The sequence below is a fragment of the Cicer arietinum genome, chromosome 1 (assembly GCF_000331145.2).
Source record: "Cicer arietinum cultivar CDC Frontier isolate Library 1 chromosome 1, Cicar.CDCFrontier_v2.0, whole genome shotgun sequence".
In the NCBI taxonomy this organism is placed as follows: domain Eukaryota; kingdom Viridiplantae; phylum Streptophyta; class Magnoliopsida; order Fabales; family Fabaceae; genus Cicer; species Cicer arietinum.
In genome coordinates this window covers 43,192,089-43,212,579 of record NC_021160.2, presented here as the reverse complement: position 1 = coordinate 43,212,579, position 20,491 = coordinate 43,192,089, and the positions used below count along the sequence as shown (strand labels likewise).

The 20,491-nt window shown below is 28.3% G+C and overlaps 1 protein-coding gene across 1 annotated transcript; it reads right to left on the bottom strand.

Moving 5' to 3' along the window:
- Positions 1 to 260: 260 nt before the first annotated feature.
- On the bottom strand, positions 261 to 3,023 carry LOC101497129 (pentatricopeptide repeat-containing protein At1g53600, mitochondrial). The gene has a single exon (XM_004488602.4). The coding sequence runs from the start codon at positions 2,545 to 2,547 to the stop codon at positions 430 to 432; it is 2,118 nt and encodes a 705-aa protein (XP_004488659.1). The 5' UTR covers positions 2,548 to 3,023; the 3' UTR covers positions 261 to 429.
- Positions 3,024 to 20,491: the final 17,468 nt, after the last annotated feature.

Here is a 20,491-nt window from a genome sequence, read left to right as displayed (position 1 = left end):
CTTTTTTCAAATATAAGTTTGTTAAGTTTTACTGAGATTATCTTCAAGAACTTTATAACTAATAGGATAGTGATCGATTCCTAAGCCTAAGAGTAGTTCTTGAGAGGTATAAACATCTTTTTTACAAAAAGTTCATATGAAAAGGTACAAAAGAAGAGTATAGAAAATTTACTACGTCTTTAAGTTCAATGTGTAAAGGTTAGAATTTAGATGCAACTCTCAACATGCATACTTTCGCAAACAAAATGAATATTATGAAATTCAATTCTAGTAACGATATATTGAAAAAATGCTCTTACAACAGGTGAATCTAAGAATCTCTCATTGAAAAACAAGCTTGCTTGCACAGGCAATAATAACAGTTGTGCAACAGAGATTGCATTGTTAAGAAAGAAAAAAAAGAGTAAGTCAGTGCTCACAATAATACAACTACTGCATCTCTTTATCTATAGTCAAAATTATGGCTTTTATCTGTTCAATATTCCTGTGTGATTGATCCCCTGCAAGAAACAGATGAATCTTATCTTTAATAGTAATCCAACTACAACCTGGACTTTTTTTTATTCCTTTTAAATTCTTGGTCTTTCTTACTAAGTCACCCTCAATCTTTTGCCCAACGGCAGAATACATGTTGGATAATACAACGTAAGGAGTTGCATTTGCAGGTTCTAGCTCGGTAAAATGTTGAGCTGCAAGGTTAGCAAGGTCAAGACGTTGGTGGGCCTTGCTTGCAGCAAGAAGAGCCCCCCAAACCCCAGAATGGGGCTTTAACGGCATTGAACGGATTAAATCAATCACTTCATCGAGCAAACCAGCACGACCGAGGAGATCAACCATGCAGGCGTAATGATCAGCATCTGGCTCAATTTGATAACGAGATTTCATGGAGTTAAATAAATTACGTCCATCTGCAATCAATCCTGCATGAGTACAGGCTGAAAGAACACCAAGGAAAGTAACGCGGTTGGGTTCAAGGCCTTCACTCTGCATTCTTTTATACATATTGAGAGCTTCTTTGCCAAATCCATTTTGTGCAAAACCATTGATGATTGAGTTATAAGAGACAACATTTGGTTCAACGACGTCTATGAAGGTCTTGTAAGCATCGATTACATTTCCACACTTGGCGTAGAACGATATAAGAGAATTTTGTATAGACAGATCATTTTCCAGGTTCATCTTCAGAACATGAGAATGAATTTGAATCCCTTCATTTATTGCCGCCAAATCAGCCGAAGCTGCAAGAACGCTGCTCATAGTTAAAGGATTAGGCCTGTATCCTTCTCGGTTCATCCGAACATACCAACGCAAAGCTTCCTCATACTCCTTATTACTCACAAAACCAGATATAACAGCTGTCCAAACAAAATCATCTTTCTCTTCCAACATATCAAAAAGTTCAATAGCCTTTCCAATTCTTCCACCCTTTGCAAACCCGGTGATCATGGCCGTCCGTGAAATCAAATCCTTCTCTGGCATCCTCTCAAAAATTCCATAAGCTTCATCCACTTCATTGTTATAAACATATCCAGAAATCAAAGAATTCCAAGTAACTAAATCTTTATTACCCATAGCACAAAAAACTTTCTTTGCCATGTCAGTGAAACCAAACAAAGAATACATAGTAATAATAGTATTATTCAAAACACTATCAAACTCAAATCCCATCCTTGAAACCAACCCATGAATCTGCATTCCCTCTTTCACCCTACCACAATTTCCACACCCTTTAATCATTATAGTCATGGTAGTTGAATTAACCCCAACAACACCTTCCTTCCTCATATCCAAAAACAAACAAAACCCATTTTCAAACAAACCTTTCTCCATATACCCATCAATCATTGCACTCCAAGAAACCACATTTCTCTCAGGCATTCTATCAAACAATCTTCTAGCACAAGTAACCTTCCCATCTCTACATAAACCACCAACAACAGCACTCCAAGAAACCACATCCCTCTCACTCTCACCCACATTCTCAAAAACCCTCAAAACTTCTTTCATTTCACCCATTTTCAAATACCCATTTATCAAAGCGTTGGAACAAACCGGGTCACGAAACGCAATTGGAGCTTCAAGGTAAAGTTGTTCAGCTAAATGGAACTTCCTTGCCTTAACAAAACCCATTATCATAGCAGCATATGACACCTCGTTTCGGTCGTGAAATGAGGTGAAAATCTCATAAGCTTTGGTTACATTACAACCATTGCGGATGTAAGCAGAGATCATGGCGTTGTAAGAAGCGGTTGTTCGTTGTGGCATTTCATCGAACAGTTTGCGGGCATTCGTGATTTGACCATTTTGGGCATATGCAGTGAGCATGGCTGTCCAGGTGACAATGTTTTTTTGAGACATTCTGTTGAATATTGTTTCTGCTGCTTTAATATTGCCGTTTCGCCCATTATCTGAAATCTTGATGTTACACTCAGTCACAAATTTGCTACCTTTTGAAGGGTTTGTGTGTTTTTGAGTAAGGTTGATGTGTTTGAGGTTTGATTTGGTTTTGGCTATTTGTTTGTGGAAGTTTATGGCGTGGTGTTTCATTATTATGGAGTTACAACTTAGAAATAAATTTTTTCAAAATAAAAAGTACATAGAAATAGAACAAAAATAACATATTTGTAAAAAAAACAACATAGAAATAAATAATACCCCATCTTGTCCTATATCTTTTTAAGGGTAAAGAGAACAAGAGACATAGAAAGCAGGAAGAAACAACTTTATAACTAATAGGATAATGACCCATTTTTAAGTCTAGGAGTAGTTCTAATTAAGAGGTATAAATATCTTACAAAAAATTCAAATAAATGGACACAAAAGAAGAGTATAAAAAATTTACCATGCCTTTAAGCTTAAATGAGTTGCATCTTTCTCTCTCAAAGCATTAGAAATTCCAATTACTTTTGTTTGATAATGGTTGTGAGTTATACTCCAAATAAATGTTCTTTCTAATAAAAGAGTATTTGTTATGTTTCATTGTCAATGAACCACAAAGAAGTTATGTTCTTATAATGATAATACATTTATTTACTCCAAAAGTACCCACATGTACTCAAATGAATGAGTCGTGACTATAAAATTCATAGGTTCGAGAAAATGGTAATGGGGAAACAAGATGAGAAAAATACTTTATTTCCTTTTTGGTTTAATAAAAAAATTCATTTGTTGCAAAATACTCTTCAAAAATATTGTTTGAAGTGAACAAAAGTGGCAACCATTTTTATTTAAAATGTTTCATAATAGGTCATAACATTTAATGACTTGTATCATAACGTGTCAACTCAATAAAATTAACTTCGTTAGTTAACTCAAACTAACAGAGCGATTAAGCTGATTGATATTGCATAATATCAATGGCTATTTTGAAATTATGATAAAGCAAAGAACTAGATCGATGCAAATGTCAAAAGTCAAGGACGGAATTGCGTATTTATTCAAATATCAATACTTGAATCCTTCCTAAAAATTTAATAATGTTTTTTGAATATATATTATCCGTCAATTCGTCAGAAACTAGAAGCTTGTACGGTGCGGTATGGTACATTTGCTCTATAAACTAATAAATAAATGATATTTTTTATGAATAAAAGAGTTATTTATTGACTTTTTTATTTTAATTAAATACTTTATTATAACAATATTAATTTTAGTCTATGCTTTGAAATAAATGCATATGTATTGTCTAAACTTTTGAATGATTTTTTACATATAGATTTAGAATATTATAAGAATCTCTTTCACGAAAATTTAGAATTTTTTAATAAACCGTACATTAAATATAATTTTGGAAGTTTTTGGTGCTTAAAAGTTCATATTTAATTCATTTTTTGTGAAGAAAAAAATTCATTAACTTTTTGTCGGTGATATTTTTTATAATATTCTAAATATTTCTACAAAAAATCATTCAATAATTTAAATGATACACATTAGTTGACTTATTAAAAGTAGGAACTAAAATTATTGACAGAAAATATTTTAGGACAATTATTTGAAAAAAAAAATAAAAACGAAAAAGTCATATATTTGTAAAGATTAAAAAATTATTTGATCCTTTTAAAAAAGATCATTCCATAAGAAAAACATCATTCCGATGTTCATAAATATTAAACTAATATTTTATATTGTATCGTAAAAATATTCAATACTTACTATTATGAGTAATAAAAATTCAAAGTAAATAAATAAATTTTATTTCACAACACTTTTGATAAATAATATTTAGTTATTATATTTATATAAATAATAAAAAATAATTTTTTTCAACAAAAAAACATCATTTAACTATTAATTTAAATACTAAATGTATCAATGCACATCGAATTCTCTTCAAAATTATATTATGTTTATGTTATTGTGAAATCTAGATTTTACTATATTTATATTCAAAAAAAAATATTGTTTTATAGTAGTAGTAGAAACAATCTAGATTTTACTATATTTATATTCAAAAAAAAAAATATTGTTTTATAGTAGTAGTAGAAACAAGAATAATTACTCCAATATTTTTGTCCTACTGCAAAGCATAAAAACCGTTGTTTAACGTAAAAAACCTGTTGCCGTAATCTACGAGAACGGTTTTCTGTCTGTTGAAAAAGCGTTGTCTTTGCCTTACGCAACTTTTTTTTTTTTTTTTTTGCGCAAAGGAAGATTGAAAGTACAATTATGTGCGATGTGCGAAGGAAGATAGACGTTTTCCAACCAGTGACATAAATTCGAATAGTTTTAAATACTTGAAACTAATGAAGTTATCTCAACAGTTCAAAGTGTCCAAATTGTATTATCAATTATGTAATTTTGTGATCGGCAAAGTCTCGTGAGTATAACTTTGTTCCCAACTGGTAAAGTTCATCAATACTTAATTATATCTCCCTAATCGATTAGCACATATTTTCTAATCGATTAGCATATCATAAACAAAATATAACCGTGTTAAAAAAATATAGTTTTGAAGATGTTTAAACTTAAGTTATCCGATTCATACTATTTACACAAATTAAGGTGTTACAAAGGATATCAAATCATTGGTTGGTTCTTATGCCCTTAAATAAACCTTATAGTAAGTATGACAAAATATTCTTTCTTTCTAATAATACAAATAAAAAGAATTAAATAAAATAATTTTATGTAGTTTAAATTTTGAACTGCGTACATTATTTATTTTTTTAACTTGTTTTTGTTTGTATTATGAGACAAAAGAAATATATTTTAAGGTGGTATAATGACTTAATTATATAATTGTGATTGATTCTATTTAGTAAGATAAAACTTAGTGGTTGTTATAAAAGTTCTTATAAAGTGGAGAATAAACCAAGCATTAGAAGAAAAAAATTCATTCTTATATATAATGTTTGCCACTTGAAACACCTTTTATGATTAACTTTTTAATAAACCTTTCTTCTCTTTTTTTTAGTTATTTAATGAGACCCTCTTGAAGAAATACAACATTAAAATAATTAATTTTCCATTTCTTAAAGAAACTTATATGAACAGCTTTCCAAAAATTAATCAGTTTAAACAAACCATTGTAGATATATAATTTATTGATTAGTCTCAAAATCTATATCTATTTATCTATTGGTATGCTATATACAATTGAGAAATAAATCTCAGTAAGGTACTTTCTCACACAATGACATGTTGGAGACAATTCCAAAATAGGCTTCTTAATAAATTTGATACATTCTCAAACATTACTACATATTTTGGGAATCTCATCTAAATTGATTCTCAAATCAAAGAGAAGATAAGCTTTGATTTTGCTACGAGCACTATCATTGGTGGAGGAAAGCTTTGGGAAAATCATATGGATTTGTTAAGCAACTTTTGTAACTAATAGGATAGTGATTAGTGACTGATTCTCAATTTTATGAGTAATATTTTAGAGGTATAAATATTTTCCTTACAAAAAGTTTATATGAATGGGTACAAAAGAAGAGTATAAAAAATTTAGGATGTCTTTAAACTTAAATGAGTTGCATCATTCCCTCTAAAAGTATTAGACATTCCAATTAATTTTGTTTGGTAATGGTTGTGAGTTAGTCTACCAAATAAGTGTTATTTCTAAATGAAGAGTATTTATTGCGTTTCGTTGTCAATGAACCAAAAAGAAGTTATGTTCTTGTATTACTTACTCCAAAAGTATCCACATATAGTCAAATGGATGTGTGGCCATAAAATTCAAAGGTTCAAGAAGACTGTAATTGAGGAAAGAAGATAAGAAAAATACTTTATTTCATTATTGGTGTAATAAAAAAAAATCATTTGTCGCAAAATACTCCTCAAAATTGTTGTTTGAAGTGAGCAAAAATGGCAATCATTTTTATTTAAAATGTTTTAGAATAGTTATGTCAACTCAACAAAATTAACTTTGTTAGTTAATTGAAAATGAGCGAAAGAGATTAAGTTGATTAAAGTTGCACAATATCAAAGACAATTGTTTGAAGAAAAATTAATTTTAAAGGAACTAAAATCGAAATATTTATATATTTATATGGATTAAAAATTTATCGTAAAAATATTCAATACTTAATATTATGAGTGATAAAAATTTAAAAAAAATTAAATTTTATTTGGTTGACATTTTTGATAAATAATGTTTAGTTATTATATTTATATAAATAATAAGAAATAATTTTTTTAATAAAAAAAAAAACTCATTTAACTATTAATTTAAAGATCAAATAAATCGGTACTCATATAAAGTAGAAGTTCTCTCGAAAATTATATTCTATTTATCTTATTGTGAAATCTAGTTTTGACTATATTCATAGGCGAAAAATATTTTTTGTGGTAGTAGTAGAAACAAAAGATCAAATTGAAAGTAGAATTTTGTACAAAGGAAGATAGACGTTTCCCAACCAGTGACATAAATTTGGAAATTTTTTTAATATTTTAAAACTCATGAAGTTATCTCAAATGTTCAAAGTGTCCGAATTGCATTCTCAAGTATGTAACTTTTGATCTTCAAAGTCTTGTCGGTAAAACTTTGTTTCCAACTGATAAAGTTTATCAATACTTAATTAATGATATATATATATATATATATATATATATATATATATATATATATCTCCCTAATCGATTAGTAATATTTTCTAATCACTTACGGTGTTTAAACTTAAAATATCCAATTCATATTAGTCAGACAAATTGAGGTGTTATAAATTAAATTAGTTATTATAACAAGAAGCAGAAAATAAAGAAACATAGTGATAGTGATGTACCTACAAAACAAAGATGAAATTGTAAGGAAGAAGCCATATACATGTGGGCCAACCACCCCACGTAGGAACCACGTCCGACCGCATGTGTGCCTTGCCAGTGGTTTTGTATATGTGATGAAACTTCATTCAAGCTTTCCAAATAGATTTTGACTTCACACCAAATTATTTTCCTACCATTATTCTAAACCACTAAACGTGATATATGCAATGCAAGGTTTCAAATCATAATATTACCTGTTATTATCAATGTGACACCATTAGTATCATAATCATCAATCTACATGGCGACATATTAGTATTATTGATTGGCATTAACCACTCGACACACATGCATGTGTCACTCCATTATATAATAATAATAATAATAATAATAATAATAATAATAATAATAATAATAATTATAATAATAATAATAATAATAATAATATTATTATTATTATTATTATTATTATTATTATTATTATTATTATTATTATTATTATTATTATTATTATTATTATTATAATTATAATGCAATAGTAAGTATTGTCATGTGATACACAACTCGAGGTTGAGTAGGATCATTGTAATGCTATTGAGATAATGAATATATTATGATGGAATATTTCGTGGTAAACAAGAGATGGTAAACTGGATAAAAAATATTTATGTTCTTTTATTTTATGTGTAGTTTGTTTAAAATCAATGGCCGTGTGAGTTAATTATTTGGTATGTGTGATTTTTTGTTTCACAATATTATATCAAGTAAATTGATCATCCTAAAAAATAGACTAAACTTCTTAAATGGTTATGTTTGTGATACTTATAAAATTTTATAAAACAAATTATTTTAATCCTTATAAATAATTCTTTGACTATTAATTTACAATATTTTCTATCAATAGTTTTGGTCTTTAATGTTAAGTTAACTTATGCCTACCTTTTGAATTTTGAAAAATGGATTTGAATGATTTTTGTTGAAAAGTTTCTAACATTATATGAAGGTGCAAAACATGAGAAAGATGGTTGAATAGTATTTTTCCGTATTAATTTTTTTTTTTCAAAATTCTGATTTTGGATACTTAGAACACATAAACAGATAAAATATAACAATAAAATAAAGTAATATGGTAGACGAAAAAATACCAGGATTCATATTGGTTCACTATCAACGTGACATCTACGTTCAATCCACTCACACAAAAGGGTTTATCCACTAATTATGAACCTGAATTACAACACTTGATCTTACAAGTCAGTCATCTTAACTTCCATCCTGAAACCTACAAGCTGTTGAGGCACTACAATTTTTTGACCCTACAAATCAAGTCTTCTCAACTTCCAACTTGAAAACCTACAAGTCGTTAAGGCACAATAGCCACTGATGGGTTGGGTTACAAGGGGTGAAACTGAGCTCTGGTTTGTTTCTTCTAAGTGGATTGATTACAATGAACTTCACACTAAAACATAGCCCTAAACATTAAGTAATATCAAGTTGAACGAGTATTTTTTTCTAAAACAGAAACCTTGAATTCTGAATACTTAAAGTATTTTGAGTTCATAAGGTTTTTTAAGTTGTTGTGTTGTTTATTCTTCTACAGAACTGATCCTTTTATATAGCATAAATTAGGGTTTCAATATTATCCCAAATAAAATCTGAGCGTATCTTCCTTGTATGAGGTTAACATAAATCTTCACAAAAAATAAACCTTGATAGATACAGTTTGAGAATATGAATGTTGAAGCTTGATTAGTTCCAACACGAATCTTCAATCAAACCTTCTAGAATGATTATGTGCGAGAATGTCTAGATAGCGTTTGAAAATAATTCTCCTTGAATCTTCTAAGTGTATCTTCCTTGTACGAGGTTAACAAAAAAATTCACAAAAAATTAAACTTGATAGATACGGTTTGGGAATATGATCATTGAAGCTTAATGAATTTTAAAACGAATCATCAACCAAATCTTCTAGAATGATTATGTGTGAGAATGTCCATATAGCACTTAAAAATAATTCTCCTTGAATCTTCTGATCGTATCATCCTTGTGTGAGGTCAACATAGATCTTCACAAAAAAATAAACCTTGATAGATATAGTCTGAGAATATGTCTGTTGAAGCTTGATTAATTTCAAAACAAATTTTCAACCAAATCTTCTAGAATAATTTTGTGCGAGAATGTTCAGATAGCGCTTGAAAATAATTCACCTTGAATCTCTTTTCATACGTTTGTTTAATAGTAGTGGGAGCAAATCATAATTTGTTCTTAGAGCAAGTTGCAGTCTTCAGAGCGAGCGAAACTTGAGCTTCAGAGGCAACTCGAATAGAAGCTTCAAAGTTATTGTAGTAAGCGCATCAGAGGCATACTAAAAAGATGCATGATTCTGTCTTTAGAGGCAAATGCACAAAAGCTTCAGAGGCACATTGGGCAAACGCTTCAAAGGCAAATCTTCAGAGGTAGATGCGCGCACACACAACACCGCGCTTAATAACTAGAGTTTGAACGTCGTGCTGATTTTCCTTTGACTTAACTTGACTCGGATGTCTTCGTTTCCTTTAATATCTTCACTTCCTCTGATATCTTCCTTTTATATCGTTTCATCCACTTTGTGGTTTTATTTACTACACACTTAATCAAATCATTAGTGCAATAAATTGTACTCACAAAGTACCTTTATTGTTATCAAAACATGATGAAGGAATTGTTTCTAAAACTAACTTAGTTTCAACATTATAAACATCTATTGATCAAACTATTATAAATTTTAATAAGAAATGAATTAAATATAAATTTTTAAGCGCCAAAATTTAAATAATAGAAATTTGAATATGGAAACAAAGTTTTGATCTCATTTTTTTTATCTGAGACTTTTATCATAAAATGTAAAGTTTATCCGCAAAGTTTGATAGCATCAAGGTTGTTAACTCATCAGTCTACATAGACTCTTGAAGGGCCAATAGATTCGACTAGTAAACTCGAAACAGACTATGGATTATAAAAATTACATTCAAAAACCTGTAAATGATATATACATTATAGAACACCAATTACCATTAAAATAATTAAACATTTAAATTTCAAACTTTATAATAGATTTGTTCCCAAAAATAGACACCACAAATAAATACTAACACACCGTAAACAACGCATTGCAAACAAGAAAATAATTGAAACATAAAAGTCATATAATGTAGAATGGGAGAGATGTTTTGAAGTCAAAATGCGAAAGTAGAATGCAAGCAAAACGCGAGAACACAAAATGTGAAAAGCAAAACGCTGGCAGAACTCAGAACATGAGCGAGGAGCAGAAGTGCATTACACAGAGCAATAAGATGGAAGAGAAAAGTGAGAAACTACTATGTTTTATCACATTCTTTAAGGTTTAAGAGAAACAAAGAGACGAAACATGAAATAAGGATTCACAATCCTTAAAATTCAAGAAAACAATGAAGTCCATTGTATTTTTGACATTTTTTTTTTATTTTCAGTGAACTCGTCATGGCAATTGCGATTTTATTTAAATATGTCCAAGTTTTCACAAGTCAAACCTACCAAAAAAAATTATATATAGATTAGTCAAGTCGTTTGGAGAAAGTGGACTCATAAATTCGAGCCCACGAGTTAACTCATGAGTCTAACAACTATGAATAACATTTCAATAAAAATTCTATGACGAAAAATATTATGAGAAATTAAAAAATCATTATAAAAAAATTACATAAAGTAAAAATGAAATTTCGAAAATCTATTTACCCGTTTCTTATATTCACGAATTATAATTATACCCTCCTTACTTGATCTAAAGTGAAGAAATTCAAATGTGATCATCCAAACTAACATGATAGATAATTCATCCATCCAATCTTTTATTATAATATTGTTGAGTGGGAGATTGGACCCTCATTCCCATTTTCTCAATCTTCCAATTAGAATATAACATTAGAGGTCTATGGTAGGTAGATATATCTCCACTTAATAAAGCAATGATAATTTGGTTCCTCATCAATAACTATTTGTTATCTTATCAAATCATTTTACACACTATCAGAATCACGTTTTCAAATACCTTATAAAAATTTATGTCTCCAAATAAAGCCGACACTCTTATAAATTATAAAACAATAAAGATTTATTTAAAAGTGTTTAAATAAAATAACATGGTACGTTGACGACGAACTCATTAAAAATATTAAGAAGAAAAAATTTAAATAAAAAAATGAAAAATTAAAACAACACAAATAGATTATTTTAAACTTAAAAAAATTTAAATAACTTTTTTTAATAGATGAAGAAAAGAAAAGAAAAGCACAAATATGAAGAACAGTTGCACTAGGTTTTCTTTTGGACATTGATTAAATATTTAAAAGATATAAATTTTTATTAAAAAAAAGTATTATATTTATTATGTTGATAATGATAAACATTTAATTAACTTGTATTTCAAGACAATTTTTTTTTTTAGAGATTCCTGATGGTATGATCTTAAAACACTCTTTAATAAATATATTTGTTGGTTAATTAATTATTGGTCCTTGATGGGCATATTGTCTAGTTTGAGATACCCCACTAGGGGGCATTATAGCTAGCTAGTCTTTTTTTGCTCAACTGGAACCGTGCTTTCTGTTGCTTCACAAATAGACATTAATGGGTCAAAGCATTAATAATTTTTTCAATCACAATTATACGATTCTTATGATCTTGACACAATTATATGAATTTTATTTTAATTACATAATTTATTACTTATTGGTTGCTATAATTGCTACTCATCAGGATTGCATGCGCTCAAATTTACATATAGTCTTATCGTTAATATATTTGTGGTCTTCCGATTAAAATCGAACATCTCAAATTTTAAGATTATATTTTAAATTTAATAAAAATAATTAAATATATTGAAATTTAAATTATTTAACTTTAATTAAATGACTATAATTTATATTGACTTTATACAATTTTGACTACGTTTAATCGGAATCTAGTAGTTAATGGTATACCATTTAATTGTCTATATAAAGGTCCTTTCTTTACCTTAGAAACTCAATAAGCTTGCTTCAATTGCATTATCACTTCACCCATAATTGTTAACTTAATTAAAAAAGTGTCAATTTTTCTTCATTGTAATCATATAAGAATATGTCTTCTTCAATTCAAGAGAATGTATTTGAATTAGAAAATATTGATCAATTTTGGGAGGCCAATAATGTGATTCTCACGTCCTTGATGGAAGAAACACAAGATGAATTTGAAGATGAATATTATGGTGATGATAAACTTGTAAGTATGATTCAATCACTTGAAGCAGAGATAAGTTCTCCTGAAATTTATGGTATGGGACAAATGGATGGTCAAGATTGTTCCACGTCATTCATTGGCCTTGATCATTGGATTGATGAAAATATGGAATTGATCTCTTCCTCACCGTTTGATGAGGTGAATGCATCGATCCCTTGTGAAGATGAGATGACAGAATATTTTGAATTAATGGAATATGAAGCTGAAAATTTCATTGATGGTTTTGAGATGTGTTATGGAGTTTTCTTGGAGCAACAACATACAGACACTTGTAATTAATTTGTCTCAAATCAAATGATGCATTATTCTGAATTTACTTATTTATATAAGGATTAAAACTCGTATCAATCTTAATTAGTGGCTTATATATATATTTTTTTAGGAATATTTTATATCTATTTAGTTTTTTTTTTTACATGCATGATTACCTAGCTAAAAACTATAATAACAGTAAAATAAACAATTAAATAAATAAAAGCTAAAAACTATAATGGTGTATATAAGCTTGTTTGAAAGTAACTCTAATACACAAATTTAAGATAAGAATAGGAGGTTATTAGTAAAATATCAATAGTAAATTAAAGAAAAGGTTTCCATACAAAAACTTTTTGATTTGATGCAAATCATTGTCGCAACATGGGATTACATGTTACAATTAAAAATGTAAAATTTTGATCTCATTAATATTTATCATAGAATTAACTTTAGAAATTTGACAAATGGTTCTTCAAGTTCATTTTGTATATGAATATTATATATATGATACAAAACATTTAATATCAACTATGATAAACATAAAATATTTATTAAATCCTTTTTGGATATTTAGAAAATGAGTTTTTACTTAGTATAATTGAATAAACAATCTTACAAATTTTTAGTTGTGAATTGACAACAAACACATACGTGACTATCAAGTTGATGTATCAATTAAATTCATAAAATATCTAAATGGTTCAAATGATGAACTTATTAGTTTAGAAATATCACCTCGTAAATGCTTTAAAAGTGTCAGAAATTCATTTTGTCAAATATCAACTTCATTTAAAAATTAGTAATGAACAAAATTTATTTGAACAATCTATTTCAATACAGATTCATATAAGTTTTTATTATTTTCCGCATCTTCATTTACTCGAGATTGCTCAATCAATCTTGCCATCAATAAATTTGTTATGATTTGTATTTCAATTGTGCTAATATCATGGCCGTCCATGGCCTTGTGTAGGCAGACCAACTACACAAGGTCTAAATTATTTTTTTATGATAACTGTAAGAGTAAAAGAATACTATTAAAAAATAAAAAATTGCATGTACTATAGGGTCCAAAATAAAATTATATAAAAAAAAAAACTCGGAATTCACGAATAAAAATAAATTTTAGAAAAAAAAATGGTTCAATTTTTTTTGACAAAAAAAATAGAATCAAATTTTTCATGGCTTTTACTTTTTTTTTTTATGTTATTAATATTAGTTACGATTTAAATATAAAAGATGTTATTTTTAATAATTTTTTTTATTATGAACCCAATTTTTAAAATTAAAACAGAACTTATGACTCTAACTAATATAATAGATATTTTATTGACGAAATTTATCTTTTATATTATCATACATATATCAAATATCACCATCACCATATGTAAATAAACATCTTGGAGCATACAATTTTCTTTACTAAATAAAAATAAAGTAAATGCATGTTGAAATTATAGAAAAATACATATATGAAATAATGTATATATTCATGAAAATAATCTTTCTACTAAAATCATCAATTCCAAAAAAATCTCCAAATTAGAGACATGTCAAATATGCATATAAGATGCAAGACTGAGATTAAATTGATATATAACTTTCAAAGAAAATATTTGAATATTAATTCATAATCAACAAAAATAAAATTATAGTTTAAATAAATAGATTCATTATAAGACTTCGTAAATAATTACTAATATATTACTAGATACATTGCTCACATCTAAAATTTAGAGACAAAAATTCATATTTATCTTTGTTGAAACTCGATTGAAATTCAAATTTTCTAAACTTTTGACGTATAATTAAATAGTATGACTAATGTCATTTTGTGCATTCTAACATTAAGGAACTAGTCAGCCTTATGGAGAGATAGTTACACTTAGATAAATTAAATTTCACCTTAATATATATGAGTTGCTACACCATAACACCATTAAATTCATTAAAAAAAATCTACTACAACATTAGAGTCATAAATTGGTTTAGGGGAGAAACGTTTACAGGGGAATTGAAGTAATAAAAAGGTGGTAAATTCAAATATCCTCTCTAATAAAATTAACACCTACTTAACTACTATTATTGATCTTTTAAAATAAATATAAACACAAATCGTAATAATAATAATAATGAAATCATCACTCTTCTTAACATGTAGCACATTAAATATTTATCTTTCACATATAACACATTTAACATAATTTTTCACCGTTATGTAATTTATAAGAGATATATTTTTAAATGATCGCCATGCAATGGTAATCTCTATGACATCAATTACCCTAATCATAATATTTGTAATACCAAAGTATTAATTTAGTATGAACGATTCACTTTCACGAATAATGTTTAATCCATTATGTGATCTTTAATGTTTATAATCAATGACAAATTTTTTATTCAATCATAATTGTGACCTATGATTCATAAGTACGGTACTATTACCGAATACTAATATGGGAATAGAATACAATACTTATAAAAAAAATTTAAGTATAGATATGTCAATAAAAAATATGATTTTTTTTAATATAATTTAATTAAGATGTCTAAATTATTCAATTCACAATATAAAATTATAATAAAAATTTAAAAAGTTATAAATTATATCGACTACGCCAACAAATAAACTCAAATGTACAAATAATATTATATTAATATATAAAGAAATTATCTATTTTACTCGCAATAAAATTATAAGGAAAAACAACGTACCAACAAGTATTTCATTATTTTAGACGTACTCATGTTTCATTGTCTTTGACTAAGTTTTCAAAAAAATTTAAAGTATTTTCCATTTTCTCTACTTTGGGAGAAATTCATAATTTGTGATTATTTTTTATTCAAGAACTATACCATAAATTTAAATGATAACAAGAAAATAATGCATTGAGCAACCTGAATAGATGTTCGAATATTAAATTTTTAGTTTTTCAAAAACTATATCACCAATCATCACAAACAATGATAAAGAAAATAATATTTTGTGCCATACTACATGAATGTTTGAGTGTTGTATTCTTCTAGAGTTCATCAAGAATAGATAATCGGATACTTGTTTTAATTAATCAAAATTCTCAAAAAACTCTATATTCAAGAAATATAAAAGATTAATATGTTAAAATAAAAATAAAAACTATAAGATGAATAGAAAAAATATAAAATATTCATAGATTGACATGAAAAAATACAAACAAAAGTCCTCCAAATTAATAATGTGATCACTCATATGGTAGAGTCTTGTGCCAATAACGTATTATAAAAAAATTGACAAAAACTACTCGTATAAAATATGATATACAAGAATAGAGAAAGAGAGAAGAAGAGTCTTTGTACTTTGGTATTCAAATTCTACTTTACATTGATAAGAGAATATTAACTTACCTGCAAATGAATGATCTACCATAATGTGTCATTAACACTTCACTAATATAAATGTTTAAAACTTTTATTCATGGAAGTTGTAAAAGTCTTCTGTGCAAGAAAACGAGCATCCGTCAAATATTTAAAATATTCATAATAAAATCATTATTTTTAAGACTGCAGTAATTTAGAGAATAAAAATGGTATATTCTCATATATTAAACAAATAGGTTACATGGAACTTGGAAGGAATATATAGAGAAGGTAGGCACTCAATCATTTTCATCAGAAAAAAAAAATACAATTAATACAATAACTCCTCATAAACTAGAATAAACAGAAAAGGAAATAAACTAATGAGGAGAGATGGCAACATAATAACCAAATTTTTCTTATTCTGTTAAATAAATAATGTTCAATCAACTGTATTAAAGTGGCGGGTCTTCACACTCCCCCTCAAGCTAGGTTGTAGATGTTTAGCAATCCTAGCTTGGATGTAAGATTTTCAAATGTTTTCCTTGGCACTACTTTGGAGAAAATGTCAGCAGTTTGTTGTCTTGTAGGGGCATGCAGGAGTGATATATTCCCATTTTTAATATTTTATTAAATAAAATGACGATCAATCTCAACATATTTTGTCCGGTCGTGAAGAACAAGATTCTTAGCAAAGCTTTTGGTAGACTTATTATCACACGATACCTTTTATGGGAATTGCATTTATGACTCAAATTTCATGAATCACCCTCTTTAACCTTACTGTCTCACAAATACCTGAAAATAAAACTTTAAATTTGGCTTTTGTTGAACTATGAGACACAACAAGTTGTTTTTTACTCTGCTAAGTGACTAAGTTTCCCCAAATAAAAGTACAATAGTCTGATGTTGAGCGTCGGTCAGTCACAAAGCATGTCTAATATTTCAATTTCTTTATTTGCTGTCTTCTATAAAAAATAATCCATAGCGTGATGTCATTTTAAAATATATAAGAATTCTGTATATTGCTTCTGTATGTTCTTTTCTGGGACTGTTCATGAAATGACTCATTGTACTCACTACAAAACTAATGTCTAGTCTAGTACGAGATAAATAAATGAGTTTTCCATCTAACATTTGATATTTTCCTTTATCAACTGGTGCAATATTGTCTAGAGTCCCTAACTTCATAGTTGTATCCATAGGAGTTTCAGATGGTTTACATCCTAGCATACATATCTCTTTTAGGAGATATAAGACATGTTTTCATGGAGAAACTGAAATCCCTTTCTTAGATCAAGCAACCTCCATCCCAAAGAAATATTTGAGATTTCCCAAGTCTTTGATCTCAAATTCTTTGGCTAGGAGACTCTTTAATCTCTTAACTTTTTTATCGTGATCTCTTGTTAGAACAATATCATCAACATATACAATAAGAATAGCTTTCTTCATTGACGGTGATTGTTTTAGAAACATTGTATCATTTTTCTAACATTGAATGTATCCAAACTTCCTTACCACTTTTGTGAATTTGTCAAACTACACTATAGGTAACTGTTTCAATCCATACAAAGGTTTTTTGAGTTTCCAAACTTTATATGTATCGGTAGAGGTCTGAAGACCCGGGTGAATCTGTATGTAAACTTCCTCTTCAAGATCACAATTTAAGAAAATATTTTTCACATCCATTTGATAGAGAGGTCAATCAAGATTTGAGGCAAGTGTTAAGTACTGCAATAGATGAAAATTTCTCTTGATAGTCAATCCCATATGATTGTGGAAACCCTTTTGCAACCAGCCGTGCCTTGAATCTGTTGATGCTACCATCTGAGTTTTATTTAATGGTGAAAATCCACTTGTATCCAATTGGATAACTCTCAAGTCACATTATTTTCAAGTGCGTGAATTTCTCCCAATATGGATTTCTTCCATTCAGGCTTTAGGAGAGTTTCATGGACAAGACTTGGAACCTGAATTTTATCAAGGTTGTTAACAAAAGCCAAATGATGGAGAGATAATTTATCATAAGAGACAAATTTTCAAATAAGATGATTAGTACAAGATCGTTTGTCTTTTCTTAAAGCAATAGTTTTGTCATCATATGGAATATCAATGGAAGTAGGGTCACAATTGACAATACCTTATGTGTATGAAGAACATAGTTGGACATGCTCGGTTGATTCCAAGAAATACAAGGAGATTGTTGAGAAGAAAAGTTTTTTCAAGTTCTTAATGGGTCTTAACAAGAACTTGGATGAAGTACCAGGAAGGATACTTGGAACCAATCCTTTACCAAGTATCGAAGAAGTCTTCTCTAAAGTAATAAGAGAAGAAAACAGAAAGAAAGTGATGTTAAGAGAGTCTTCTACAATAGCTGTCATGGAAATTCAGTCAGCACTTGATGCTCGAGGAGTGCACCATCATTCTGGAGATAATTGGAAATTAAGTCATTCTTGATGCATGTGATTTAATTCTTCTACAATAGTGTGATCATTGTCAAAGAACTGGCCACACTAAAGACATATGCTAGAAAATACATGGTAAACCTGTTGATTGGAAACCTTCAAAATCCACCATGGATAGGGAAAGTCGAGGCAATCATGTCTCAACTGAAGAATTAAATCACATAATTGCTCCCCCAATCCACTCTACTTAGTCAAAAGCAAATTGAAGCTCTCCAAAAGATGTTCTCTCATATGTCCTCCCAAAATGATACCAAAGTTGCATCATTAGCTCACGAAGGTAATTTCTCAAATGTTTTTATTGCTAAAATTGGAAATCATAAGCCATGGATAGTTGACTCAGGTTGGATTCCCAACAGTCTTGGATTTGTTGTAGAGTTTTCCCTTCTTGTTCCTTCTAGTATAGACACGAAACTCACTTATTTCAGCAAACTGGTTTAAATCAGAGGCCTGAACATGAGATTGCTCTAGAGGATATTCTGACACTGGCAGAACAAATGACTAAGTTTTAGGCAGTTTGGACTAAGAATTGGGTTGGTCTGACACGGGCAGAGGCAGAATAGAAGGCTGAGTATTGGGTTGGTATGACATGGGCAAAGGGAAAGTAATGTTAGGATCATGGGACACATTTGGGTCAGTTTTGGTTTACTTGAGGTGACACATAGGAATTATCACTGTAGGTTGGCTCCAAGGCTCCAATATCCCAAAGTTGGTATTCTTGTGTGAAACTCTCCCATTGAATATCAGTTTTTGTATAAAATGACTGATTTTCAAAGAATGTGACATCCATTGAGTTATAGAATTTTCTAGTAGTTGGGGAATAACATTTGTATCCTTTTTAGTCAGGAGAGTACCCTACAAATATGCATTTGAGAGTGCTGATACCATATAGTAAATTAGAGAATATAAAAGGTATATTCTCATATATTAAATAATAGGGTTATGGGGAAGTAATATAGAGGAGGTAGGCACTTAGTCATCCTCGTCAGAAAATAAATACAATTAATACAATAACTCCTCATAAACTAGAATAAACAAAAAAAAAAGAAATAAACTGATTAGGAGAGATATCAACATAATGACCAAATTCCTCTAGTAAACAAATAATGTTTAATCAATTGTATTAAAGTGGCAGATTTCCACAAATACAAATATTAACAAGTGCTATTGGGGTTTAAGGAGCCACACTTAGGCAAAATAAATGTGCAACTAGGGTGAAAATAGGCTAAATCGGACATTAAGGGTCTACGAGTCCAAGTTAGGTCACACTTTTTTCTTCTAAATAGACAAATATAACGTTCTTTTAAAAACCTATTTAGCTAATAATGTTTGACCAGAGGCTACAAAAAAGCCTATTAGCCTTATCAGGTTGGTCTACTTGAGAACATATGGATAATACTTTTTAGGCTAAAATGGACTTTTTGCTCCCAAATTTTAAAATCTAACAATTGTGGCTCCCTAGTTTGAAAATTACAATTTTAACCTCTTTTGCAAATGGTTGACTCCTTGATTTTAACTAGGTCAATGCTGATGTGACATTTTTTTAATTTTTTATGATTATGTGTATTTATTTTTTAAAAAAATTATCAACTCAACTTTTTTTTAAATAAAATTCCCTAGTCATTTTTTTTTTTGCAAATTACCAACTCATTTAAAAAAAACAAGTTAGTAACCATTTTTACGATTTTAAAAATTATTGTGATTCAGTATATATCTTTATTTTTTTTTCAAATGCGTATAAAGAATTACAATATAAAAATATATACATATTTTTATTGACTTATTATTAGATTGTTATATATTTAAAAATATGTATTATTACTTATTTAAATATATTAATATAAAATAAATATATATATATATATATATATATATATATATATATATATATATATATATATATATATATATATATTTGACAGTGTGATATTGTT